The sequence below is a fragment of the Dermacentor silvarum genome, chromosome 6, assembly GCF_013339745.2.
Source record: "Dermacentor silvarum isolate Dsil-2018 chromosome 6, BIME_Dsil_1.4, whole genome shotgun sequence".
Lineage (NCBI taxonomy): Eukaryota > Metazoa > Arthropoda > Arachnida > Ixodida > Ixodidae > Dermacentor > Dermacentor silvarum.
In genome coordinates, this window is record NC_051159.1 from 129,171,350 (window position 1) to 129,195,443 (window position 24,094).

At 45.6% G+C, this 24,094-nt stretch overlaps 1 protein-coding gene across 2 annotated transcripts; it reads right to left on the bottom strand.

Annotated features, from left to right (window-relative positions):
* Positions 1 to 291: 291 nt before the first annotated feature.
* On the bottom strand, positions 292 to 17,963 carry LOC119455978 (alpha-tocopherol transfer protein-like). 2 transcript variants are annotated; one of them, XM_037717532.2, is made up of 5 exons: positions 17,514 to 17,957; positions 7,070 to 7,312; positions 3,434 to 3,627; positions 2,303 to 2,413; positions 296 to 1,814 (listed from the first exon to the last, which is right to left on the bottom strand). In XM_037717532.2, the coding sequence occupies exons 1-5, from the start codon at positions 17,629 to 17,631 to the stop codon at positions 1,653 to 1,655; spliced, it is 828 nt and encodes a 275-aa protein (XP_037573460.1). In that variant the 5' UTR covers positions 17,632 to 17,957; the 3' UTR covers positions 296 to 1,652. The 2 variants fall into 2 exon arrangements, with proteins under 2 accessions (XP_037573461.1, XP_037573460.1); XM_037717533.2 differs by lacking the exon at positions 2,303 to 2,413 and having other exon boundaries at positions 292 to 1,814; positions 17,514 to 17,963.
* Positions 17,964 to 24,094: the final 6,131 nt, after the last annotated feature.

Below are 24,094 nucleotides of genomic sequence, written 5' to 3' on the forward strand. Positions count from 1 at the left end.
CAACGGCCGGGCCCATAGACGACCTTCCACCAAATTCTCGCGACATCCTTTTACAGCAAAGACAGGAGCGGAGACGTTTTGGACATCCTCACTCGAATTTAAACCGCCAACAGGAGAGGGACTGACGTCGTATTCAGACGAACCCATACCCCAACCTGCACCACCTACACAGAATGCACACCACGAGGTTCTGCCCGTGGTGCACAGACACACCCGCACTAAAATACATCACATGGGAGTGTCCCAAGAGGCCTCCGCACATAGACAGCCTAATAGTATTCAAACATCCATTCATGAGGAATAGGCAGTGGGAGGCATGGGTTGTGGATGAGGGCCGGGAGAGTCAATTGGCTCTTCTGGACGAAGCCCAGCGAGCCGCTCGTGCCAGTGGAGCCCTGGAATAGGGGCCCCAACCATCGTGCCTTCTTTTATTTATTTTCAATAAAGTTTTTACAGACTCACTCTACGCGCTGACGCAATTTGTTGTCGTAGCTTCTTCTAAATCGCTAGTGTTTCAGATGCTGGATAAATAACTTAAATTATCAGAGAAATGTGGAGTGAATCACAGCTGAACTTTCGCCACACCATCTTGTGAAGCTGTTGGTTAAGAACGCACAGAAATACGGACAGACAGAGATAAAGACATTCATGAGAGACGTAGACATAGTGACATACAGACGCTGAATGCTCCCGGAAATTAAATGGGCCCTTCTGTGTCTTCGTTTTGCCTCCTTCGTGGGCTATACCGCACGTGAGTTGCATTAACTTTTCTTCACCGGAAACTTTTATTACCCTATACAATACGATAATCCAATAAGCCGTTTTCAGGCACTCGTGTTGCAAGCTGGAACTTATTCCTGTTCCGACTTACCGTCTTGGGTTAGCCGGTTTCCTCGTTACACCACAGCAATAAAAAAAGGTACAGGCGAAGTCGTGGTTTATAGCGATTCACACTACGAGAGCGTCTAATGTAAGCGCTGGTCATTTATTATTTAGATGAACGCCAGGCTGCTTATCACACACTCACCAGTAAGCTGAGGCCATCGCCTTTATAAGGAGGTAGAAGGCACAGATCTATTCGTAACAATCGCCTTTTTCATTGTATTTTTCATTTGTTGCTTGATTAACTGCAAAAACATGTCGAAAGCATTGCTCGTTTTGTCTTCGTCAGCAGGCTATGAGCAGCAGGGCGCTTTCATCGAAAGTTCCGGTGGATCCAGAGCCACCCTAGCGGCCTCTTCCACCCTGAGACATGACGTGTCGGCACTTCTGACACAGGATTTGGTAAATGTTGGGCAGAAAAATTCGCGCGCTAACAAACTTGAGCGGGCATGCAGTGAGTTGAGCCCGCATCCACCCCCCCCCCCCCCCTCTCAGCCTCCCTTTGGTACTACTCTGGATCCTTCCCTGATCAGAAGGTACACTAGAAAATGATGAACTGATTCCTTCACTATTTACTCTTCCCCACAAAGCAGAGTGTAAAAGCGCGACGTGCGTCTCGTAGAACTTCCTCCCTTTTCTTTTGTTGATTTCTCTCTGTGGAAGGTGAGCAAGTCTACAAATGTCCGCACAGGTTGAAACAGGTGTCATTCGGCACTCCTGCAACATCACGGCGTAGCATAGAGAATATCTTCATAAAGCTAAGTTGGCTTCTACAGCTGCCGACCGGCTTTGCCCTCGTTGTGCTCCTGGCATACGCTTGTCCAGAACAAGTCCCAATCTGTGTTCGGGGCTGTGCCCCCGTACTCTGCGAAAAGAGTGCTTGGGGAAATGTCAGCGTAAAGTTGATCGACATGCTTCCCGTGAAACTTGATCTGGAAGGACGAGAAAAGAGAAAATGTCGTTAGACTTCTGCACACGAACTCCAATGCGCTGGTCGAAGTTAGCCATTGCATGGGCCACTCGTACAGTGCTACACTACCACAAAAACACATATTTGTTGGATGCATTTAGCATTTAAATTCCCACTCACTGCAGAGTCCTTTTTGATTATAGACTTTCAGTGGCATTGAGGACATGACTGAAGAGCATTACCAAGATACGTAATAATTTTTTTACATGTGGCACTGTCACCTATCTCATATACAATTATATTGTTCGCTGATTTGTCTTCGAAGTTTACACACGAACGCTGACAAAGATAACGCAAAAATGACACTGCGCACGTTGTCTCGGAGGCAAACAATTTGCCATTCAAAGTGGAGCTATTATTTTAGTAGTTTACCTCACAATACTTCATCTCCAGAAAAAGAAAAAGAAAAAAAAACATGCAAGAGATGCGCAGACACACATAAGAATTTACCGCATTGATGGTCTCGTCTCTCATGAAAGGCCGCATAAGTGCGAACATGACACTGAAGGCCGCTGGCTGTCGGATCACGTGAGCTTCATTCGGTACGATGGGAGCGCAATTCTGTAAAAAAAATATAGGGAAAGCAATTTATTTTTAGGACCGCGAGTGTACCTAAAGTCAAGTCAATCTATCCAGTGTTCACGCCGCCATGCGCGTGTCAATTCTCCTTGAATAGAGGAGCGAACACTTCGCATAATGCGTGTGACACACCGTGATTCTATTGGACCATTTTTTCAACAATCTCTATTTCAATCTGCAATTTTTAACCTCAGCTTTATCACCTCTTGTCCCTAATTAATAATACATCTCCTGCAGCTGCATTTGATGCCTCTGTAACTTAATATACAACGACACCGTAAAAAATACCGCACTGCTGTATAAAAAAACTCAAGCCAATACGATAAAGTATGTTGTTTAAGTTGTCACTCCTCTCTTAGCAAGGCGTGACAACTGCCAATGCAGGAAGGAGCAATCGGGCAAAGGGGCCCAGAAATTCGTTGATTTGACAATTTCTGGTCAACCTAGTGCAGGACCTTCAAAGAGCATGTTGGTACTGGTGCGTAAATGAGTTGTAATGCGATAACATAATACAGATCAGTCAAGAGTGCTTGGCATTGTTGTTTAGCCTCAAGATAGCTCAAGGAATTAGGCAAAATCCAAGCACTTTGCGTACACTACAAATGAATTCAGTCGTTTGGTTCGTAGGAAACAACTTGTCTGTGTATTTTGCATGATCGACAGCGGTTTTCATAAATGTTACTGCTACTCATAAAAGTTACTTTAAAAATGCTACTCATAGGAAAATAATCCTAGCGAGATTTTTGTGCAATTCCAGCACAAAATCTGGCACGTACAGTATGTTTCGGGGAAAGTTTGAGGTCATTCAATGCGCTTAATCTGGTGGGAGGTTATCGATCAATAAAAACCCAAGTGGCATCGCATTATGTCTCTCTCAGGTGATATGAGGAACCCATTGATTTTTTTTTCTGTACCGAAAGCTATTTGTTAAGTGAAGACAAACAAGAAATAAATAATGATGTAAACGCACTCAATACTAACTACACCGTCCGGGGTTTTTACCTGCAGGTAATGCAAGTAATCCTTGGTGACACCAATGTCGAAGAATCTCATCTTGCCGAAGGACCAGCCTTCGAAGTCGCTGACTAGAGCAACGCCCGCCGTCTGAGCCGCTGGATGCCTGGACGCGTACTCGAGGCACATCACCAACGCCTGCGTCATCTGCAGGTGGCTGACCTTGGACGGCTGCCAATTGCCTGCAGAGGCATGTACGTCAGGGAACTTCTGTATTATCTCCTACGTTGATTGATTGATTTATTCGATGGTATTGGAAATACTGGGAAAACTTTTACCGCTGGCTGTTCCACACCAATTCATAATAATATACTGTTGCGAAACAGATCAGCAATTGATTCCAACCCCCCCCCCCCTTTTTTTTCTTTTTTTTGTTAGGCGTTTTATACAGCCGAGATTTCGCTTTTCGGATTTGATTACGTAATGGATTCTTTAGCGTTTCATTGAATTCCACGTAACACCGAACAAAATGGAGGATTGGCCTGGTAGGTGGAAACGTATGGCAAGTGCACTGAACAAACTAAGACAAACTGTTTGAACGGAATGGCTCCGTTATACGTTACGACGACGTTCGACTGATAAAGCAGATAGAGCGTTTGTAACGAAGGCATCATCTTCATCACCGCCACCGCCGCCGTCACCACCACCACCATCAACAAAATAGCCAGTGCCAGTAAAAGTGGAAGTAGAAAATAATAACATCAGTTCAAGTGCCTCAGAACGGCTAAGTGCTTTAGAGGCACTTAACCTGACTTTATTCTTTCCGACTTCCACTGCGGGTCTCCATCGTTGGTTCACCTCCTGCCTCTTCTTGGACTACCAGTAAAACGCCTCTCCCAGCAATCTCCACATACCCTGGTTATGTACCAACCAATTCGTACCAATTCTGACTAATTTTCAAATTTCTAATTTCAACACTCTATTTTATTCACTTCCGCCATCTGTGGCGCCTCCCTCGCTGCGGGTGAAGGTAAAAGAAAGCACTTCGCTGCACAAAAGAACCACAGTGATAGTGAATCGCAAACAAAGAGACAATGCCCATGCCGTACGCGTACACTCTGCTGAACTGTGAATTCAGATAATCCTTCCAAATTACTCGTTGACTGTAGACAATGTTTGGCGAAGATATGGTACAAACGCAGCGGCATAGTCGTCACTTGTAGGGCTATTTTGCGGTGTCTCCTATGGGTTAATCATAAACACGGAGATAAAAAGAAAACGCGTGCTCCAGGCAGCCGACGCGTGTTACCCGATAACTGTTATTCCGTTATCTATCGGAACAACAGGAGGCCGGCTTGCATGCATTATCACGCCCGTGCTTTTGTAGAATGCCTCCATAATCTACCGAGATAACGTTTGCACTCTGTTCTGGAAAAGCAGTGTTATTTCCTGGGAAAACAGCGCTCACGCGTCGTCTCAAATGTACTGAGAATGGCGAACCCTTTCAGCGAGGTATTGCGTTCTCTCGTTCAGACAGAGAACAGTTGATCTGGATAGAGATAACACCATGGGACTATGGCATTGTTTCGTTTTAACAATTAACTGCGCACGCTTATGTTTATTGTGAAACAATAATCTGAAACTGCTTCTTCTGAAACATTATAGTCTCAAGAGCAGTGTACCTTGAAATTGCTTCATTTGTATGAAGTGTTTATACTTTTACATGCCACCCGCCGTGGTTGCTTAGTGGCTATGGTGTTGGGCTGCTGAGCACGAGGTCGCGGGATAAAATCCCGGCCATGGCGGCTGCATTTATTCGATGGGGGTGAAATGCGAAAACATCCGTGTACTTAGATTTAAGTGCACGTTAAAGAACCCCAGGTGGCTCAAATTTTCCGGAGTCCCTCACTACAGCGTGCCTCATATCAGATCGTGGTTTTGGCATGCAAAAGCCCATAATAATTTTTTTAATATTTTTACATGCCACTGTAGTTCCGTTTTAGCCTTTCTTCCCAACCGCTCCTTGATGTATCAGCATCCATAGCCCCTATCTCCTCCCCAACTCCAAGAAAATAGAGGAAGCTTCACAAGTCGCAGAAGTGGTCTTTTCGCTTTTCATCAGTTCTCATCAACGCCTGTATTTTCGCGCACCTTGTGACTAAACGAAGTAAATAAAACATGTCGGTGTAACAGCATTCCAATATCACCGACACAAAACGAACTAAGTTCAACAATTTCTGTCAATCAATAAACCAAAAGTTATTGTCAGAGGCGGGCTGCTCACCTTGAACTATTAGCTCATGCCGTGTTAGAAGAATTGGTTTATTGGAGTAGGGCAAACACTCTCGTTGTTATAGTGCTGCAATAATAAAGGCTGGGCTGTTCAAACCGACTCCTGAAAAAATGGACCGTAGCCTAAATATTCATATCGGTGATAAGAAGATTGAGTTAGCAAAAGATGTTAGAACATTGGGGGGTCACTTGCAGCAAAAACTTCACCTGGTATTCTCATGTGCACGATCCTGCCAAGGATGTTGCGAAGGCATGTGGCGTACTTTCTAGGTTACGAGATATAGTCCCCTCCAAAATTGAATTACGACTTTATAATGCCCTTTTTCATTCGCACATAAAATTGCAGCCGTGTTTCAGAAAACGCCATGAAAAAAAAAAAAAAGACGTTACAGATCCTCACACTACAAAGGAAGGCAATCCGTCATATTGCAGGCGCTCATATATGACGCTCATATATGTGACCTATTCAAGTTAATTATTGTGCTTCGAATAGCAAATTTGTACAATTTCAATCTTTTCAACAAATACAAGCAGTCCTTTGAATTATAACCACGTTTTCTTACGCTATGCAACCTAAGAAAGTCTGTTGAAACACTCTATAACAACAGGCAAAAAGACACATTGTTGATACCTTTTTCACAGACATGCTATGGCTTAACAAGACAACGGTATATAATCACACTTTTTTTTTAGTTCCTAACTATCAAGAATATTAACGTTGGCACGTAGACAAGGAAAGAGTGGAAATAGTCTTTAATTAGAACCGCCGAGCAGCATCGTCGAATGCACTAAAATAGTACCACTGTTGCACCTTCTGATGAAGTTTTGCAGATGTAATAACTCATATGTAGTTATGCAAGTGTTATTTTTTCACCTTTTTGTTTCCCGGAGTGCCCACGATATACTTGCAGAGATACATAAAAATGAATTATGTGCATACCGGTTTCCATTATTGTGCTTTTTTTTTTCTTCTTTTTTATGTCTGTGCTCACGTGACTGGTGAAACTGCCCACACATGCTAATTGATAATAGTAAAGAGACGAAGAAATCTCAGTTTGCTCACAGTATTGTCAATGATGACAATGCTTTCACTTCACCACATACGAACCAATTCTGTGAAAGTAAATTCACAAGAACACACTATCTTTCAGCATAAACAGAAAAAAAAGAAAGTTCTTAAATCAAGGAATCTGTTGTCTCCGTTGAAAGAAATTTTCAGCAGGAACTATATAAATTCTTTTTTCTTTGACTTCTAATTTTATTTTTGCAATGCGCGTCGAAGGCTCAGACAGTACCGGATTTATTGAAACCGCGTTCTTTCCCAGCCTATAATTTTCAATGGCTATTTCACGCCCACCAAAGTCGGTTACGTATTCGCTCAGTTGTGCTTACCAAGTTTGTACAATACGACCGGCCTTCCATGGAGGTTCCGTTGCGGCAGAACCGTGATGTAATCCCTCGTCAGCTTGCTTAACTTCTCGGGATCTTTGAGGCCTTCGAATATCTTCGGTGAGGAGGCGCGAATCGCGCAGTACTTCCTCAGCGCTTCCAACGACGCGCTGACGTCATACTTGCGCAGTCGCAGGAAGCGAAGCAAGTCCGCAGAATCGGTCGGGGCACCGAGCTCGGGCTCATCTGTGCGAAGCCAGAAAGAAAAAACCCAGTTTGGCATTAGCACCGACACGAGACACGTTCACTGCCTTCTCAGCATCAGGCTGGGAAGGCAGTGAACCGCAGGCCCTTCAGCCTCAAGAAGGTCCTAGGTCCATAGCCAACACGTTCATCCGCCTGTGGATCCGCCTTGCGAACTCCACGGCCAGAATTTGGAAATTGCCATATGGGCCATAAGGTAATTAGTTGAAAACTTAATTAGGGAACTTTTGTTAATTAGTCAATTATGCATTTCGGTTTTCTGTGCAAGTGATCTCCGCCTCTTCGAGTAGACCAGCTCATGAACTGAAATTGTGCTATCTGCCACAGGCATCCTTCAAAAATTTTTGAAAGTGTTCGCTGAAACACCCGGTATATATACACACATACACCATCACTGGGCGGGGGCGTGGATTTGATGGTAGTGATAGGTGATGGTGATGACGATGGCCATGAGGGCGGTGTCCATTGAAGCTTGCATGTTTACAAGCGGGCATTAGCCATGAGGTGCACATCATAGCGAAGGGTAAATGCTGTAGACGCGACATTGTTGAAACTCGTTTAATTACATGTGAAAGAGTACGAATGCGTTAGTAACACTAAGCTAGCAAAGTAAATAAATAAATAAATAATCACTACGGTGTGGCCTTGCACGGGTGTCAAACGACACTTAAGGCCAGTTTATAGTTCGACGTTATTGGCGCGCGGTCCAGCGTCGTTTGCGGCCAGTCACGCTACGCCAGTTGCGCTGCGCCAACCGAAACGCCATCTGCTCTACCGTATCGACTCCGACGCGCGCGTTAACGTACGCGCGCGTGGCTTTGAACGGCTTTCTGCGACCGTTGGCGAAGCGGCGTGGGCGCCTTTATTTCTTCGGCAGTGTTCGCGGAGGGCACGCCTTCGTAAATTGGCTTGATTCATGGATTATGTAGCACGTGTGAAATATGCGTATGTTTTTTTTTAATTGCGCTTTCAGATAAACATGTCTGTTAGCGTTCGTCCTGTGCGTCTCCCTTTGTGTTCGTGTCTTTAATTATTATTCAAATGAGACTTGCAACATTTCATTGCTGTGCAACTGCTAGCGTGTAAATGCGTCAAGAAGTGACCGAGTCCCATTCCGAACATTCACTACAGCCGCCCTCACCCTCTCTCGACCTGTGCGCGCTGCTTTTCCTTGTGCTCACTGCAGGCCCGGTTGAAGCGAGCACGGAGTATTAAAACAAGCGGTGCATGGCGCAAGCATGCAACTGCTTCGGGGCAGTCGGCCGCTGCCAATTTAGTATGCGCGTTGGGTTAAACTGGTTCGAACCTATAAGCTGAATATGTAAGAGCTGGGAAAACACGCAGGTTTCATTTTTCTTTGTTAAATGTGTGTGCAGGAGAGGCTTTAATAAAATTAAACGCATTATACATTCGCACACTACATTTGCGTCAGTACCCGCCGTGGTGGTTCTGTTGTCACGTCTGTCCTGGTGGCGAGCACAAGGTCGCACGTTCGATTCCCGACTATGGCAGATGCATTTTGATGGGGACGAAAAGCAGAAACGCTCGTGTATTAGGATTCATGTGCACGCTGAAGAACCCCCATGCGGTCGAAATTAATATGGATCCATTCGCTGCGGCGTCCCTCGTAGCAATAGCTAACTGTGCAGTTTCGCGGGACGTTCAACACCACAATTTAATCAATCTTTTGCGTAAGTATTGCTTTTGAAATTGTACTTCTGTTACGAATATCGAGTGACATCATTACTGACATTCCCCAGCGTCATCACTGAGCGTTCGCGGTTTAGTATTCTTTGGAGGGTCATATTTAAATGCACGGTTATTATGAATCCTCGGCACGTGAAACGTTTCGTGTACCGTCAGACGCTGGAAAACGCTTTACTTGGCGTTTCCAAATGGCTACGCGAGGTTGATTCAGTCGACGCTAAACTGACGCCGAACGTCCTTGAAGGCCACGCTAAGTTTGCGCTGTGACCCGTGTCTCGAGGAACGATTTGTGTTTGTGGGGGAACTGTAGATTGTGCACTGTGCAACACAAAAACTCTTTTTTGAGCATGTGTTTTTGCAGGCATTGAGAGTCTTGGTGAAAACTCGAATGAAGTTTCTAAATATGGACGTGTTTGCGTTGGGTCCTGTGCGTCGGTTAGTTACTTGCATGTGCATCATTTCCTTTTTTTTTACCCTACATCTGGATTATCAAAGCAGACGTGCGAACGGGAAAGCGTCTGTAAGTCTATAATTCATATTAATTGCGTACATCTGGTCATGGTCCTTATTCAGGTCAGCGCCTGAAACTCTATAGAGCATCCCCTAGACTTGCGACTCGCGAAAATTGCGACTGAAAGGACTTGCGAACTCCTTCAATCTCTCGTGCGCTCGGTGTTGCTGATGTATACGTGCTCTCGCTTATCAATCACTGCTCTAAGTGCACTTTGACGAAGTTGCGCTAGCGAAGCGCAGATAATATACGCGCAGTGGTGAAGCCTCCGTGCTTTCGATATTTCGGCGCACACGTTTTCATCTTTTCCCGCCGTTTCTTTTCTTTTTTTTCTTTTTTTTTCCTTGCGTACTTCATATGAAATACAAGAGACACCAAACAAAGATGAGAGGAACCAGCGCGAATACTAAGCGTAATTTGCTATCTTGAGTACAACGACAGCTCAGTGCACGTCTCAGAGGTTTAGCCACCGTCATATTTTACCCTGTAACGCTCAAACACAGTGCCCATCAAGGAATTCATTTTTTCTTGCGCTAAGTACAGTGGACGCCACAGGGACGAAACGGACACTACGAAGCGGACACGAAGTGACACACGGGAGCGCAAACTACGAACTGGTTTATTGTCAGATCATTATACATTATTTAAAGCACACACCGCCGTATTGCGACTGCGTGAACTATGATTACAGCAGAAACACTCGGCGTTGTGTGCTTTAAATATTGTATAGTGCTCTGACAATAAACCAGTTGGTAGTTTGCGCTCCCGTGTGTCACTTCGTGTCCGCTTCATATCTAGTGTCCGTTTCGTCCCTGTGGCGTCCACTGTACTTAGCGGAAGAAAAAATGAATGCCCACCAACTAGCCCAAATAATAGCTCTTCTAAACGCTTTTCCCATCAAGGAATATTAGAACAACTTGTACACCTTTACTTTTGAACATGGAGAGAGTGAATCTGTACAATAAAGAGTAATGAAATGATTTTTTTTCAGGTAATACGTCTTCAAAATAGAGTAATTAATTAATTAGTAATTGTTTTGCTGAACTATCAACTACTGAAAACTCGCTCCATAATATCAAAAGCACTACTAAACAATATGCGTTAGGATTCCCACGCTTAAATCAGAATTTTGAGGTGTCAAACTCAGCGTAGCACATATAGGGTGTCCTATAGCTAACGCTAGCCAAGCTGTTCAATGGGGGAAAAAACGAAGAAAAAAAAACAGCAAGATTAAAAAAGCACGGCGTAAGGTACGATATTAAGACCTACGGTGTCCGATCGTCTCACTTATAATGACCGAACACGGCAGGTCTCATAATTGTATCTTCGTTGAACAGCTTCGCTAAAGATAGCTGGAACAAAAGGTACAATACGTTGGCCATTACATTACATTAATTCGAACACGCATTTTTGCTTCTCCTGCGGCTGGGTGCTGGAGATTCCTGGTTGGGGTGACGTGAATGGTGCTAGCCTTATGGGGGCTTCTTTTAAAGCATTCGGTATTATGTGCGCTATAGATGTGTCTTCATTGTTCGGGTTTAGTCTGTCGGCGGCTGGTATACCAGTCGCTTTGGACTTGTCTAAGGGATACTGCTTTGGACACTCGGCGTTGTGCGCAGCGCAGACGACAATGCCCCACTGATATCGGCGACGGCCGGCAATTTCACTTCGCCGCCGTGGATAGTCATGTCCTTGCCAGTGGCCTTTGCGTTTGTCTCCAAAACAGTGGATGTTGCCCTCATATGCACGAGGGAATGCGGCCTCGGCGTATCTGCCCGTCAGAGAGAAAGAAAAATAAAGTTTTGCGCGTGACGAGAACTCCGGGAGAGCCAAACATCGCTAGGGGATAGCCTGGACGACGGCCGATTAACTTCTAATTGTCCCTTCGCTTGAAAAATCGATGTTGTGCTTACGTGTCGCAGCTATATAGCAAGGTGCGATTCGGCGACTTGCACGAAATCGCGGCCGCAGGAAAGTTGATGTCCACCTAAATGTAACGCAAACGTTGTTACGACTGTTGTGACTGGCCTTAACGACGACTACATTTTGGTGATTTATGCACGTTGGTGGTGTGTGGCGCCCGCTTACTGTGATTTATGCACTTTTGTAGCGATTTATGCGAAGTGCTTCCGGCAGCTCGGGCGTTAAGAATAGATCGTACGTGTCCCAGACGGATGTTTACGTTTTCTGACGATGGGGACATCGGTGTTGAACAATGCCATGTGCAGTCGTCCTCCTGATATTTGTGGTGAAAACGTTCAAGTGCTTCCGGTTAACCTAGCCTCTCTAGACGGAAAGAATGGGCCCTGCCTTTTCCAGCGAGAACAATGCGAGTACCCTGTCTAGGGAACTATAGGGACATTTCGGAGGCCTTGGAGGGTTATATTATGAGCGGCTCCGAAGTTTCTAAAACACTCTAGGACTAATTTTGATGATGTAAATAAATTGTTGAGTTTTTGCAAAGCTGCCTTTCTCCACTGCCCGACCTCCTCGTCTTCCAACGCCCATGGCCGGTTTCCTTCTGTCATCTACCACGTCGTAACATTTAATGCCGAAGTTCAGAACTCGAGGACCCCAACGCCGCAACAATGTCAACCTTTCTAGACTTCCGCAGAGCACATTTAGTTCCTGAATGGAAGCACCTTGAGTTTATTGAGCAATCATAATAAGCCAGACGACACCCAGGAAATAGGGTATTCTAACATTGCTCCTGTCTAAAGTGTGTGTGTGTGTGTGTGTGTGTGTGTGTGTGTGTAAGCTATGAAAGCGTCCGCGACACCGGGTGTTCGGAGAACATTACGTGTGGTGCCATTACGCTACGAGTATTGGAAAATTTTGGCCAACGAGTGCATGGATAACCCTGTAAACATTTAAGCCCAAGTAAGCGTCGCGGCCTGATGCTTTGGACATATACTTTCATAGCTATTTTGGAGAATACAAAGATTTCTTAAAGAAATTAAACGAACACAGTGGAAAACCAGTTAGTGACTACAATGCTACCCGGTGCTAAAGAATGATAATGGTTGTTTCTACCTTGCTATGGTCTCGACGGGAGTTGCACATCTAAGTGACGTTTCCAGTAGAGGTCACCTCAGATTTTACTATGCGTGAGAACTCATAAACGTAGCAGTGTGCATGAAATTATTATTTTGGCACTTTTCTTCGCCTCCTCCGGCTCGAAAAAGTAGATAAAAGCCATCATAAGCGAGAGTTTTACAAGCGAGTCGAATAAACAAAAAATGTATAAATTCACTCATGATAATAGAAACTTAAATGTCATCGTATTGCATGCAAACGGTCTAATATAAATCATATTAGACTGTTATATTATATAATGCATGCACACACGAGGCGTCCCTCTGTATACCGAGGTCCCGAAAGAAGTTGGCACGTTCCAACAAGGCTTGTTTTACAGCGCTTGAACCCCTATAATTTATAGACAGAGATGCTGTTTAATGAATCCGCGAGCGGTATGGCTGGCGGCGTGACCAGAATGATACTTTTCATTGAGATCCGTGTCACTAAGAGCTGTTTAAAGGCAGGCACCACGTTTCTCTCGCTCTAGAACTGCTTTTCGCACCAGTACCCAGCGCCTATCATGCAGTATGCCACGTCAGTCCAACGCCCCAGTCCAGTGTCCCAGCATCCAGCGTGACACTAGTCCCATAATCCGCCATGGCATGGTACTGAGTTTTGCAGTAGGGTAACAAAGAAGCTTGGCAAGAGATTAAAGAGCGCTCAACGAGCGACGGAACAAAAAATGTTAAACGTAACTTTAAGGGACAAAAAGACAGCGGTGTGTATTAAAAAGCAAACGAGAGCAGCCGATATTCAATTCAATTCAATTTTATTGATAAGTATAAATTAGTACAGAAACAGTTGTATACAGGAAGGGGGGGTCCCAAAGTAAAAACTGCAGGCGGGACCCCTTATGATGGATTGTAAATCGAGAAGTAAAGCGAACCTAACAATGCATAGGTGAAAAATATAATAAGCAGGTGACAGACGAAATAAGTACACTGATGTCAAGCATAATCGTATAGTAACAAGTTACAAAAATAAAAGGAGTACAAAGAATACAAAAGAAAACCGACACAAAATAACAAAAAATTAATTAACAAAATAAATAACAAGAAATTCTAGTTGACATTGAGAGGAAAATTTTACTTTGGCGCGACATATGTAATTCGTAGGGCGGATAACCGGTGGACTATTAGAGGGGCACAATGGGCTGCCAATGAAGGGAAAGTGCTGTGGACAAATTAGGAGATGTGCAGGCATAAAATGGGGGTCAGCTAGCGCAAAACAGCGGTAATAGGAGGTCGTCGTGAGAGGCTTTTGTCCTGCAGTGCATGGACGTAAACATGTTGGTGATGATGATAATGACGACGACAACAATGAGCATGATGATGACGATGGATTTTAGCATTTGCGACATTTAGCTCAATGCGGCGTAAACATGCCGGATCGCGTCTGTTGAGGCGACACGGTCTGCGCGCTCGGCGTGTACATGTATATTGCCTAGCTACTACCCAGCAGTAAGTGAACTGATTTTTATCAGCAGGACCACTTGTTCATTCCTCCGTCCCAGTTAACGTCCTTGCCTATGGTTCTATTATGTGTTGATCCTCCAACTTCATTTTGTTTCTATACAGACGCTGCTTCGGCTACGAAGAAGAAAATAAACTTTATTGAAAAGAACGGGCCGGCAGTTTTGGTTTTGGGGGCCTCAGATGGCGGCTCGTAGTCTTTGGACTCGGGAGGCCATCCGGACGGCCGCGAAGAAATTAATTTTTTTCTCACATTCCTTACAGCTAAGACGCGAGCGCGATAGCAGCTGCGAGCGTGCGGCCCCAAGAAACTTCCTGTCCCATGCGTTATCACTGGTAGAGACCTGACTTTAGGCAAATGCCTTTTTTGTTCCTTGCACTCCTATCACCCCACTTTGATATATGATCATGAATTAGAGGATAAGGAGGGCCTTTATAGTGTTTTTATAGTGCCTATAAGTGCCTATTTTGGCGTTTATGCCTAAATGCCTATAAACGCCTATAAATGCCTATTTTAAGTATCGGCGCCTATATGAACACGATGTAGCCTCAAGTTTCGCTTTCGAGTGCAGTTAGAGATCGTTATTCCTGTTACCGGGCAACATTGTTCGGAACTCTATGGGGTTCAACCTAGCACTCTAGTTCAACCAATTCCCAGAACACAACCGCTAGCAGCAGTGAAATGGGACGCGCTGGCCAGTATACGCCGCCGCGCTGACATGGCGCGAGCGGTTGGCGAATGCGAAACCGCGGAGGGCCGTCAGGGGAAAGGAGAGTGAAAAGCAAACGAAGAAAGAAAAATGTAATGTGCATTGTTTTGTTTGTAATTTATTTTGTAAGGTGTTCACCGTCATTGAGCGTTCCTTCTCAGCGTACAAGATGCCAAGTGACAAGAGGTACAATTTTGAATCCAAAAATCTGGAGATGGTGATAGTTTGCTATTGTTTCCACAATCTTCACAGTGATTCTTAGACTACGCTCCGTGTGCTTTGCAAATAGATTTCTTCAAACATGTGCACTTCAAATGGGCGCAAGTATATTTGGCAGTGTTGGGACGTGTTGCGTGTACAATTCGGATAATGTCATTGTATATGAGAAAATTGCCAGAGTTGTACCTAAGACTCCTACTGTAAGAACATGTTAATTTATTAATAAATCGCAATCTCTCTTGCATTTATAATTTGTCTGTTTTTGGTGTATCTTAATTTAATTGCGTGAGGCAGACATAAAGTAGCACTTTTTTAAACCAGTAGTCCCAGCTTTCAAGTATTCTTTTTCATGCCTGTTTTACTAAATGAGACGCTCGAGTACAGTGGCCATTGAACATGAATATGAGCAGTGTGCTTGTTGAATTAAGCCAATTGATCGTCATTAGTCCAGCAGTTTTATGGGACAATTGCACGGCTATGTTTATGATGGAATTTGCGCCATCATAAACAATAACATTTCTTGTTTTCCTGTCACAGATACAGGTCGCACACGTCTTCGTTTGAAATTATACGCATTTATGTAAAAATTTATTGTGCCTATAATTATGACGTTGGAGGCCTAAAAAGTTCTTTTGCCTGCCTATTTTTGGCGCCTAAAACGCGCTTTTTTACGGCCTAAAGATCCGGCCTCTAGTTATCAGTTTACTACACCGGAACAAAAAGCGTGTTTTTTAATGTTGTTTCAATGCCCAGATAGTCTCTCAATACGTTTTTAGCTATATAAAAAAAGGCGCGTAGTGCCTCAAGATACTTTAGTATAATTTTTCTTTCGGAAAATTATTCGAAAAATTTATTCGAAATTTTTATTCGAAAAATTACACTTTCGTATAATTTTTCGTATAAATTACGGCAAACATATAAGAAGCCAACAAGCATAGACACCAAGGACAACATAGGGGAAATTACGTGTACTTACTAATTTAAATAAAGAAATGATAAATTAATAAATTTGTTTATTTAAATTAGTAAGTACACCTGATTTCCCCTATGTTGTCCTTGATGTCTATGTTTGTTGGCTTCTTATATGATTAATAAATATCCGGCCTCTCGGTTCCCCTTCTTCTCGTTCATTACGGCAAACTTGACTTGTAAGATTGTGATTATGTACAGGGAAAAAAAGCTTTGAAAATATTCAGGCTTCTGTTCTAACACCCTCCTGCTACTCGCCATAGGATCTTTTGCCCGCCAAATTTAGAAGGCTACACCAGTGTGCAAACCCGGAAGCCGTCCAAGGCCCATTTTATAAACAGTCACAACAGTTCTCGTGGTACGGCGGCGGCGGCAACGCGTATCGGCGTGGTCGACTTCGGCGAGCCGCAGGCGTATCCTACTGGACGGAGCCGGTGCAGTAGAACCGGTGCAGCATACACGAACATGTGTCGCATATAGCGGAGAATGTAAGAGTACTAAGCTAACATATAGCGAAGCGTTTGACTACAGAGGCTACAGCGAAAGAATTGCACTGGATATACTGAAGCGCTTGCAATGTCTTCGGTCAGTGGCCAACCAGAACTCTAAGATCATACATCAAAAACAGATTCGCTGTCTCACACACGCATCAAAAACAGTGCGAGTTGCTCTGTGTATGTGTGTGTATGTGTGTGTGTGTGCTTTTTTTGCCAATTCTTCTTGGCAAATCATTGATTTCTCCTCCTCATCCGCCTGTCAATCAGTTTGTGTTATTTTGGTCGGTAAATAGCAGGCCACTGAACATTCAGACCACTCTAAAGAGACCTTGCGCGTCACTGCAAGAGCTCACACAGAGGTATCACTATCGAGATAATTCAGTGAGCACATTACACACACTCAACGCGGATCCTAAAGCACGCCACACTTACGCCACGAATCTGACCAAGATTACGCCCCTTCTCTCCGCCAGAAGCGGTATTTCAGTATATCAGAGACCCTCTCTTTTTATTTTTTTATTTATTCATGCAAACTTATTCTCGGTTGTTTCCTCACAACATGATTTCTCGTTATCACTTGTTTTTTTTTTCTTTCCTTCTTTCGTTCTTTCGCATTGTGAGGGCTTACTTGGAGCGAGCAGAGCAGTCTCTACCATCTATCGGCAGGCTTCCTAGTTAACACTTACAGTTATATACAGTGATTGAGCACGGTTCCGGAAGAGCGCGACTCTCGCATCAGCATCCACAATGATGAATCCAGTTTACATTCGTGAAGCACGTACCTCGATAGCTTTTTAAATTGTGTGCAGATTTTTCACTCGATCGCGCCTTAAACCCGGATTTTTTTTTTTCATTTTTTTTTTTCGGATCACCGCGATTCCCCTCTTTGCCAGGGCTTTGCGGGGGGCGCTAACTTTCGAACAGAGCAGAGACCGAGTGACTCGGTGACAGTGCCCCCGCATATCTTTCAAGGACAAGATTAATCCCGAAGCAAGCAAGGAGTGAGTTAGCACACGTTACCTTCCAGGAGCCTTCTCAGCTCGGTGAGGGACTCCTGAGCGACGCCGTCCACTGGTATCTCCTCGCTCAGCCACTCTCGGCGATGGTGTTCATCGTGCACAATCTTCTCCCCGGCCATATCGCGTCCGGAAACGGCGGCTACAGCTGCGCTGGCGGAGCGGTCGCGACACGCAACACCAATCAAGGCCAGCTTCCGATATCGGCCGCAAGGCGGAAGCCGAGCGCAGCAGCGGCACTTTGCACGCGTCACTTTACGCAGTCGGAACGGGTCTGTCCCCAAGAGCGACCGAAGGGCTCCGTCGGAAGCCGACGCCGCTTACATCGAGTGGCAGGGACGATTACGTGATAAGTTATTAGAACTCGACGCTCCTCAACTGACTCTTCACGTGTTTTACTGGGAAAAAAAAAGATATGAGTAGAAATGGTTTCTACGCTCCCTGGCTCAGTCACTGGCAGAACAATTGTGTCGGGTAGGCGAGCCCTCATTCTCTCGTTACTGGAGAGGAGTAAAAGTCACACGAAGGGAACCCGAGCAGAGAGACTTATTTGAGCGAGGGAAACGCGGAATAGGGGCTGACGTCGTCGCTTCCAACCAAAGCTAGAAGCATCATCGCCTTGCACATACAATTACACGTGTCGGAAATCTTTTTCTTTCTTTTTTGCTTTCTTTCTTTTAGAGAGTGTGAGCGCTCACTGGCGCGTAGCAATATACGACGTTAACTATATGTCTGTACCGCGTATGCCACATGTGGTTGGTTGCCTTGAGCTGTAAATCACGTGACGGGATTTTTAATTCAGCGGCGCATGTGGCTTAGCAACTGGGTCACCGAATGAATGACATGTTTTTCCAACACGGAGCATATGCTTTGACCATTGGAGGACGAGCTTTAAGCGCGTCCTCTGGTAAAAATTGTCGACGAATACGCTATTTTCCGTAGTGTAAAGGATGCTGAGAAACTGCGGGGGGGGGGGGGGGGGGGGAGGGGGCAGAAATTAATTTCACCCCACTGATGTTGCAAAAGGGCTGTTTTCGAGCCTCGCAGAAAGCAAAACAAGTGGGGGGGGGGGGGGGGGGCTTCGTTAGTGGGTCAGGAGGCACTCTTCGGCCGCAGAGAACCCGCGTCTCCACCCCGTTGCATCGTACGATGCGAGGAAGGGGGTGGCGGTGGGAGCTGTTCCGACGCTTAGACCAGAACCGCGAACGGAAGCGCGAACGGCTGCCCTCTCGCGCCCTGCCTAAAATGGGCAACGCGCAAGACATCATAATGGTGTCGATGTGCATGCCTCGGTCGCGAAGAAGTCATTTCAGAACCGGAGGGATCGTGTAACTCGACGCAGGGGCTCTCGACCGACGGGCTGGCACCAGAGGCGCAGCGCGTCGATCTTCGAATTGACAGTTGTATGGGCCCGCCGGAGACGAACCACGCGCAGGACACCAATGTGTATCGATGGACGTGCTTCGGCAGGGGTGCCCTTTACTGCACGCAGTGCGCGATCTTTAATGAAGGCGTGAGACGGGGCGACTCGGGTGTTTCTTTCTCCGTCAGTGTTCTGAGAAGCGGCGGCAGATTTTAACAGGTCACAAAGTAGAACAATGTGTGCGTTATTTGTTTATTTGTTGTTCGTTGTTTCCCGAGCCTTTCTCTCCCTCTATCTCTCTCAATGTTCCGAGAAACGCAGGGAGCGAGTGAAAGACATAGTGACCAGTGAGTGACAGCCCAGTTGACCCAATCAGGTCACTGGGGTGCCGTCATTTGCCGTGAGGGGACATTTGAGGACCAACAGAAAGGTTAAAACCGGGCTCCCGACCCGTCGCGAGGGTTCTGGACGCAGGAAAGGGGCTCTGCACTTTCTGCTCTGCCGAGTTGAGTGCGCCGGTTCCAGTATATAAACGAAGGGTCTGGACGGACGAGCTGTGTTATGCACTATAGGCCACGCCGAGTTGTTGCGTCAGACTCACTGTAAATAGCTGTCGACGTGTATATTGTGTATATAAAGTCCAATTTCCAAGCACAAAGGCACTAGGGCGTTCCGTCTGATGAAAGAGGAGAAACAAAGACGGCGGCAGCTGAATAAAAGTTTCCATACCAAGTAAGCTGGTTACGCCAGCTTAGAGCACTCTGTGCAGCAAGCAGGAAGGCGGAAACGTTAGTCGTATTGAGTTATAGAACAGGTTTTGGCGCTATTAGCGTCTATGTCAAGGCCAGCGACGCAACTACTTCGCGCTCTGAGTATTAATTCATTCCTTTACATAGATAATTTTTTTACGGGATGGCGTTGTATAATTCTATAGACCTGTATGTAGTTTGTCCGTCGTTCCTTTGTACGGTTGTAGAAGAGGACCAATACATTTGATGGCATATAATGGGAACGGAAGAGACCGCGAGTTCGTTCTTAGAAAAAAAAATAATTTAAGTTTGGGGTTGAAATTATCGAAGTTGCAGAGCGGGCGCTATATGGAACGCTCTAGTGGAGGCCTCTGAAGTAATTTTTTACTTCCTCGGGTACTCTAACGGGCACCCAAAGCACGGTGTACGGCTTTTTTTTTTTTTTTAGCTTTTTCAGAGTAACTGGCCGCCGCGGCCTGGAAACGAACCCGCGACTTCTTGCTCAGCAGCAGGGCTCCATGGCCACAGAGCCACCTCGGCTGGTCTGCCCTATAAATATTTTCAGATGGTCCCTGCGTTAGCGCTGCAGCAGCCGCAGGCGGCCTTGTTTGGGAATCATACGCCCCAGATACAGATGTATGTGCCCGAGCTCTTGTACCATCTGGCACCCAGAAATACATGAATGAGGTAAAAGTGCCTTTGCACCGTAGTGTTAATTAAGCTATTATGCAACATCGGTATTCATAAACGCGCATATGCATGAGTCCACGACATCCGCGCGTACTAAGCTAAATTTGGGTGCTTGTACAATGTATTCAAACGCATCTATATGTATCTGTCTGCGCGATCTACTAAAGATGCGTATTCCCTTTTTACGACGCGCTAGGAAGGTGTGCGTCCAAAGCCGGACAACACGCCCTCAAATCTCGTTTCAAATGGATTTCACTAAGTGGAACGTACTTGCAAAAGTGTTCCACTAAGTGGACCGACCCGCCGTGGGTGCTTAGTGGCGTCGGCGTTGCGCTGCTAAGCACGAGGTCGCGGGATCGAATCCCAGCCGCGGCAGTCGCTTTTCGATGGGGGGCGAAATGCAGACACGCCGGTGTATACAGTGCATTGGGTGCCCGTTAAAGAACCCCATGCAGGTGGTCGAATTTGACGAGGAGTCCTCCCCCACTACGACATGCCTCATTATTATATGGCTGTTCTGGCACGTAAAACCCCAGATCCTAATCTATATACTACTAACCAACGTGTACCGAAATTAAGAGTTTGGAACACGATCCGCGCACGTTGAGTATTATTTATGCGGGAGGGGCCTATCAGCTCGGCGCTCCGCGTAGCAACCGTTTCGTGTAGTGGAAAGAGAGAAAGAAATTATGCGGCGGCCAGCCAGCGTGTCGGCTTGCGTCACTCGTCGCGGTAGTCGCCAGGCAGGCGGGAGACGGCTATTGTGAAACCGATCTTCGCAAACGGGGCAACCGGATCGGACGATGCAAACAGCGCCAGAGAACACGAGCATGGAGACTGAGACGATCACAAGGCTCGGTCTCCTTATTTGTCCCCCGTGTTCTCTGACGCTGTTCGCAGCCTTGATAATTGCTCAGGGCTCTCCTGAGGCCCCCACACGAATTAACGTTTCGCCTTTTTTTTTTAACACGAAAGTGTTTTATGCCGGGGTCCACCAAGACTTCACTGACGTATTTCCGTCACGGAAATACGTCAGCTTACAATGTACACGAACATAATACAAAGAAAGAAACCAGAAGAAAAAGTTCCACAAACACGCAAAATCTGGAAATCGAACCCACGACCTCTCGGTCCGCGACGATAGATCGCCGAGCGTTTAACCCATTGCGCCACAAACGCATTTGCAGAGAGCTACACAGACGCGCCTTATATATCTAACACTCCTCCGTGTACCCGCGCTCTTGCTCGGGGCGGTGCCGCCGCCTACGAGCAGAAAAGCGAAGTACTGCATTATGACACTAACACGCACCGACAGTGAGCGCTTCGGTGGTCTCAGCACTACGACGCCTCGATGCCAGCATTCGAAGGGACGCTGGCATCAAGAAGCACTACCAACGCCAGGTGGCGTTCACCGTACTCAGCACAGCGGAGCGTCGCCTCCGCAATTAGCTCTGAAAATGTTTCTGAAGTTGATCGCGGAGGCTGCAATTACGACGCGCTGTACGCGCTGATTTGACTCGGTGACGATTCAGTTACGTGCTTTTTTTTTTAACCAGCTAACCAAACAACACGTGTTGACAGATCGGGATGCCAACGGCGGAGAAGCGGTGTATGACTCATGCGCGTCGCATCAGGCACGTGGCTCCTGGAGCAGCGAAGGGATGGTTTGTATTAGACGCAATAGGGTAAATATGTTGAGGAGTAAACAATTCCTTCAGTCACGGTCGTACACGTCTGTCTGTACGTGACTTGTTGTTTTCGCTGCAGTTCTCTCCAGTGGTGTGCAAGGAAAATTGCCCGTGACATTCCCCGCTGCAGGTAAATTGAAACCCCCCTGCAAACACAACGTGGCTCCATTTCTGTTCGGCGCCCTGATCATTGCTGCACACGACAACTTTGGTGAATTCATTACCGTGTTTTACGGACGTTTGGTGATGAAATAATTGTTGTTGTTGTTCCTGCAGACAATGTACGAGTGTGCGCCTTGAGGTGGTCAGTCGGTTCTCTTTCTCAAAAAAACGAAAAAAACAAAAACAAGGAAAGACAGAAAAAAAAGAAAGAAAAAGAGAGAGAAAACGCAACATTTGTGCCCTAAATTGATATTTAATTGCCCTGTAATTATGAGTACTGACTAGAAGACGTACAAAGCATCATTATTCGACATTGATTTCATCTCGCTAGAGTCTGTAACGCCGTGGAACAAAATATTATGTAACTTGGACACATTTACCAGCAGTCTATCACAATTCGAGACTGAGGGGGGAAGTAAGAAATGAATTCAGTAGGTACAGAAAGTGGGCTCAAATTACCGGTGATTGCAGAAGGAGCTCCGGATATTTCGCAGCATTTTGCGCCATGAAACGTTGCTGTGTCAAGAGTGGATTTGGGGGAATAATGTTTTGTAGCATACGTCCTAAAATTTATATATCCTATCAAATGCCGAATGCTCCTTTGAAAAACCTTCAAGTCACTAATGTTCTCAAATACATGGCAGCTTTGTTGTTGTTGTTGTTGTTGTTGTTGTTGTTGTTGTTGTTGTTGTTGTTGTTGTTGTTGTTGTTGTTGTTGTTGTTGTTGTTGTTGTTGTTGTTGTTGTTGTTTGCATTACATTACTAAGGAACGCTCTAGTGGAGGGCTCTGAAGTAATTTTTGGTTGTGCTGAGTTGTATATTGCCCTCAAGGCATTACGTTTGCCTTGAGGGTAAGTATGCAACAATAAAATATTAGAAGCTACCGATCGTTAGTACAAAAAAACTATAAATGATTACGATGAACACAGATTAATGATCATTAGGTTCGACAAAACACAAACATAGCTGAGTGATGGAAAAGAAAGGCTCATGACTAAAAAGGGCTGTAACTCGGTCAGTCAGAGAATCCTACATTACATTTGTTCCTTTTATTTCTATTTTCTTTTTCTTTCTTTCGAGGGAAAGGGGGGGGGGGGGGGGGGAGTGTCCGATACGTCTAGAGAGAAATGCATTGGTTTTACGAACGCTTATTTGTTCTTAATTGGAATGATGGACCATGTCATTTGTAACATATGTGGCACAGAACTCTGTTTTGACTTTGCCCTTCATTATAGGATGCCAGGCTTGCCCTTCGCAGTGCGTTGGGACAACTAGACGACCGGTTTTTCACAGAGGAAACTATTGTGTAACCATGGGCTCTTTTGTCCGCAAAACCACACCATCGCTGCCGTTAGTATTCACCCGCCTATCTGACCGTTTATCGCCTATCTGGCCTATCAGACTCAAATGCGTAAGCAAACGATTATATCGCCATCTGCATGTGGAAACAGAAACTGCAAGCGTGCATCGCCGCCGCCACCACGTCGCTCTTGAAAATTGAGTCCCGCAGTGCTGCCGTACTTGACGACAGTGATGTAACGGAAACGCCCTATACGGTCCACTGCGTACGCGCGCAAGAATTGAAATTACAGCGTGCGCACGCAAAGAGTGCGTCGTAGTATACGTATGTACGTACTGCGCATTAGTGTTCCCGTTGAACCCCTAATATGAGTCGTTGCTAATTAGCAGTGCTGTCCTCCTTGACCTGCCACACAGACCAATATTCTTAGAAATGACGCCACATTTTTCGTCCTTGAGCATGTATAATCATCATTTCCTGGTGCATCAGATTCCTTTCGGAGGACAGCTTTCCATGCATATATCCTCAAGGCAACATCGCTATTGTATGTGTGTGAAGATTCGGCGATATATATTCACACTGTGAAAACTTTACGAGGAATCTACGTATTTTCGTGCGCTGCACACGGCTTCA